Source organism: Grampus griseus, assembly GCF_964374135.1.
Source record: "Grampus griseus genome assembly, chromosome: 4".
Taxonomy (NCBI): Eukaryota; Metazoa; Chordata; class Mammalia; order Artiodactyla; family Delphinidae; genus Grampus; species Grampus griseus.
In genome coordinates this window covers 81,128,813-81,133,292 of record NC_138997.1, presented here as the reverse complement: position 1 = coordinate 81,133,292, position 4,480 = coordinate 81,128,813, and the positions used below count along the sequence as shown (strand labels likewise).

General features: G+C 39.8%; 1 protein-coding gene across 1 annotated transcript; it reads right to left on the bottom strand.

Annotated features, from left to right (window-relative positions):
• Window positions 1–458: 458 nt before the first annotated feature.
• Window positions 459–2,894, bottom strand: TLR10 (toll like receptor 10; the record flags this gene model as incomplete). The annotated part of the gene is made up of 1 exon (XM_082652963.1): window positions 459–2,894. One exon carries the CDS (start codon window positions 2,892–2,894, stop codon window positions 459–461), a length of 2,436 nt encoding a protein of 811 aa, XP_082509089.1.
• Window positions 2,895–4,480: the final 1,586 nt, after the last annotated feature.

Here is a 4,480-nt window from a genome sequence, read left to right as displayed (position 1 = left end):
AATGCTCCCTGTAACCCAAACTTCCAGACCCTAACCACTGTTACCACACCAATGTACAGGTATATATTCCTTTAGACTCCTATTTCAATGTATAAACCAAAATCTAACTTTCTCCATACCAGAAAATATAGAGCTACCTCATTTTTTAATGCCTGTGTAATATTCTATTACATTAATGTACTATAATTTGTTAGATCAATCCTTATTTTGTGGACATTTGAGCTGTTTTTAATTTTTCATGATTACAAACAATGCCAGGATGAATACCTTCTTGACATAAACCTTTGCAAATTGCATTTCTATAGGATACATTCTTAGAGCTCCTTCAAGGAACTGACATGAAGGAATGATAGTTTTTCATTTTAATAGATATTGCCAAATTGCCATGATAAAGGTTGTGTCAATTTATATCCTAACAGTATATTCAGGTCCCGATTTCCCTAGGGGTGGGTGGGACTCTATAGGCAGTCTGTTCTTATCAGAGAGATTGCAGAACCTCGAGACTCTTCATTCAGTTCTGTGAATGTCTGCAGTTCACACATCTCTCTGGTTTCTAATAAATTAACACGAATAGCAGCTCGAAGGTTTGCCCAAAAAAGGCCACACTTACGCCTATCCTTGGGCCATTCCAAGTATGCTTTCTTTTCCATGAGAGTTTTCAGCTTAGGATACCTGGTAGGAATACAGTAGAGCGGAATGGGTTCCAGTAGGATAAGCATTATGTAATCAGAATTTTCACGGAAGAGATTGTGGTGGGCAAAGTAGGGTTCATAATGACACCACTCCGTCTGGACAAAGTTGGGAGACAAAACAAAGATGCACTTGTAACTTTTCTCAATGCAGTTTATGGTATCTTCAGTAATGCTCTTGCCAGGGTCAGAGTTTCCCTCATGAAGGCAAATCAGGACAGAACTATCTTCTTTCTCTATATTGGGAATCAATTCATACTTCACCCAGGCAGAATCATGTTCACTGTATGAAATAAACACATGGAATTGGATATTTCTCTTGAGCTGTTCTTGGCTGGTCTTCCTAACCCTGTGCCATGTCTGTGTCCATTGACCTAGCATCCTGAGATACCAGGGCAGATCAAAGTGGAGGCAGCAGAAGGCCACAGCCGTCCCCAGAACTAGCATGATAACCACAATGGTGACAATCAACAAAGCTGCGTTGCAAGATATTTCAGGAAGACGAACATCCTTTAACGGAGTCCCCTTTAGATTCAAAGGGTATTCACAGATGTATGAATCTGACCACCCAACCATCATGCCCTCTGAGTATTTTTCAAGCTGAATAAAATCTCTTAATTCACAAGTACATCGGAATGGATTTCTTCCTACATTTAGAGTCTTAACTTCCTGGCAGCTCTGGAAAAACTCCAGAGATGGGCTGAGAATTAAGTTCATTTCAACGTTCAGAACTGAGAGTCTTCTGAAATGACTGCACCCAGGAAGATCAGTTAGAAAATTAAATGCAAGATTTAACTCTCGCAAGGATGTCAGGTGAATAATGCCTTTAGGGACAGTTTGAATTTTGTTATTATTCAAGTCAAGTATTTGAATATTTCTGGGCAAGCACCTGAAAACAGAATCAGCAAATTTGTTGGACGACAAGTTCATGGTGATCAAGGTTTCTGGCCACAAGCAATTTTCATCATTTTCATGTTGTAACAGATTTTCGCTCAGATCTAAGTGCCTCAAGGATGTGTTGCCGGCAAAGCAACTCACCAAGGAAAGTGTCTCCAATTTATTGTCCTTCAAAATGAGAGTTTTCAAATGAGGCAGTTGGATAGATGTTTTAAACACGTCATCTGTTAAGATATTGTTAGCAAAATTTAAATATTGGAATCTTGTAGGATAGATAGGGAACAGCATGTGAGGCATTTGCGCATCTGATATCGTCAGGTTTTCTATATCCATTTTGGTAAAAAGCAAGTAGACTCTCTCCTGTGGGATATTAAAAATTCTGAAATGTACATTCTCCAATTTTATAGTTCTCATTACAGTATTCGAGTAGTCAAATGAATTGTGGTCAAGATAAACCTTACCTCCGAAAGTCACATGTTGAATCTGGAAGTATTCTACTGACGTATGCCAAACAAATTGGAAGATAAGCAGAAGATCATCCCAGAGTAAATCAACTTTATTAAGTAACAGAATGGATGTCTTGGCATTCTCTAAAATAAGATTTTGCTGAGTTTCGTAACTTGCAAATTGGCTTTTGCCATCTATATTCGTAATTTCTAATATTTTTGAAGTCTTCATTCCATCACGCAAAAGAACCCAGAAATTTGTGTTCATTGGCAAAACAATGTGAAGTTTTGTTGTGTTTAAGATGGGCAGGCTACCTTCTTCATAATGAGAAAGAGTTCTCAATCCTAAGAAGACAGTATTTAGATGCAAGTGAGCAATTTTCTGGAAATCTGATTTTTGTATTTTTGCCCCACTCAAACCTAGGATTTCCAGGTGTGACATGTTGCCAGTCTCCTCGCAGGTAGGCACGGTGTCAAAGTCATTGAAGGACAGATCTAAATGTCTGAGACCTGCCAGCGAGAACCAAGTTACACTCTTCAGTCTGTTGTAAGACACATCTAAATAGCTTAACTCCTTGTTGAATTCAAAGGTCTTGATATCCAGCTCTTGGATTCTGTTATGGCATAGAATCAAAACTTTCAGTTTAGAGAGGGAATGAAAATCTGAACGCTGGAGTTGAAAAAGGAGGTTGTAGGACAAATCCAGTACGGTTGTGGTTGGGGTCAAGTCTTCAGGAACCTTTCTTAAAGACGCGTTTGAGCAGTTGGTGGTCAATTCTGTTTCTTCTGGCAGCTTTGAAGCCCCACTATGCACTGACGTAACAATACTACAAAATACGTAAATGCTTCTGATCTGTTTCATTGTAATTCTGAGGATTTTATCACTGATTCACCTCAGATGACTTTTTTCACACATCACCTCATATGAATGAGGAAGATGAGTTCAAATCCTGGAAAGACAACATATAATGTTAAGTGGTTATGTGATTTGTTAAACCCTGTAGGATTTTTTTTTTTTAATGCCAACATCTGACTGTATTCACCAAGAATCTGGATTAGGGTTCCAACCCATTTATTGAGTCTTTGACTTGATCTCAGAGCTTGGCTTATAGATTTCCAAGCCAGGTACTGTGTCACACCCCCATCACTGAGGCAAGTCAGGATTCCCAGAAGGGAGATAGATATATAATAGCTGGCAGAAGTTCCTCTCACCCAGTTCAAATTAGGAACTGCGTTGCTAGGTCATATTCAACACCCCCCTGCCACATCCTCTTTTGATAGCCCGAAAGCTTTAAGAAAATGAAAAGAAATTTTTAAAAATGAAGATTTTTTTAGAGCAGTTTAAGATTCACAGCAACATTGAAAGGAAGGTACAGAGATTTTCCATATCCCTCCTGCCTCCACACATGCACAGTCTCCCCCATTATCAACACACACACTGGAGTGGTGCATTTGTTACAACGGATGGACCTACATTGACTCCTCATAATCATGCAAAGTCCATAGTTTATGCTATCATTCACTCTTGGTGTTGTACATTCTAAGGGTTTGGATACATTATGGATACATGATGACGTGTATTCATCATTATGGTATCATACAGAGTATTTTCATTTCCCTAAAAATCCTCTATGCCAATTCATCCTCCGCCCACCCCACAACCGCTGGCAACCACGTGTCTTTTTTTTTTTTTAAATAAATTTATTTATTTATTTTTGGCTGTGTTGGGTCTTCGTTTCTGTGCGAGGGCTTTCTCTAGTTGTGGCAAGCGGGGGCCACTCTTCATCGTGGTGCGCGGGCCTCTCACTATCGCCGCCTCTCTTGTTGCGGAGCACAGGCTTCAGACGCGCAGGCTCAGTAGTTGTGGCTCATGGGCCCAGTTGCTCCGCGGCATGTGGGATCTTCCCGGACCAGGGCTCGAACCCGTGTCCGCTGCATTGGCAGGCAGACTCTCAACCACTGCGCCACCAGGGAAGCCCAACCACTTGTCTTTTTATTGTCTCCATTGTTTTGCCTTTTCTAGAATGACATATAGTTGGAATCATACAGTATGTTCCTTTTTCAGATTGGCTCCTTTCTCATAGTAATATGCACTTAGGTTTCTTCCATGTCTTTGCATGGCTTGATCGTTCATTTCTTTTTAGCACTGAATAATATTTCATTGTCTGGATGTACCCCAGTTTATCCATTCACCTACTGAAGGACATCTTGGTTGCTTCCAAGTTTTAGCAATTATGAATAAAGCTGCTATAAATATCTGTGTACAGGTTTTTGTGTGGACATAAGTTCTCAGTGAAAGTAATTCTTCATCACTGAATGCTGTGGGCCCCTGAATTAATGCCATGAAGTTTTTCTTCAACTTTGTATTTGTGAACATAGAGAGTCTCTTGAGTGAATATCTGACTTTCAATAACACTTAGCCATGTGTATAGAAAGTCCAAAACACGG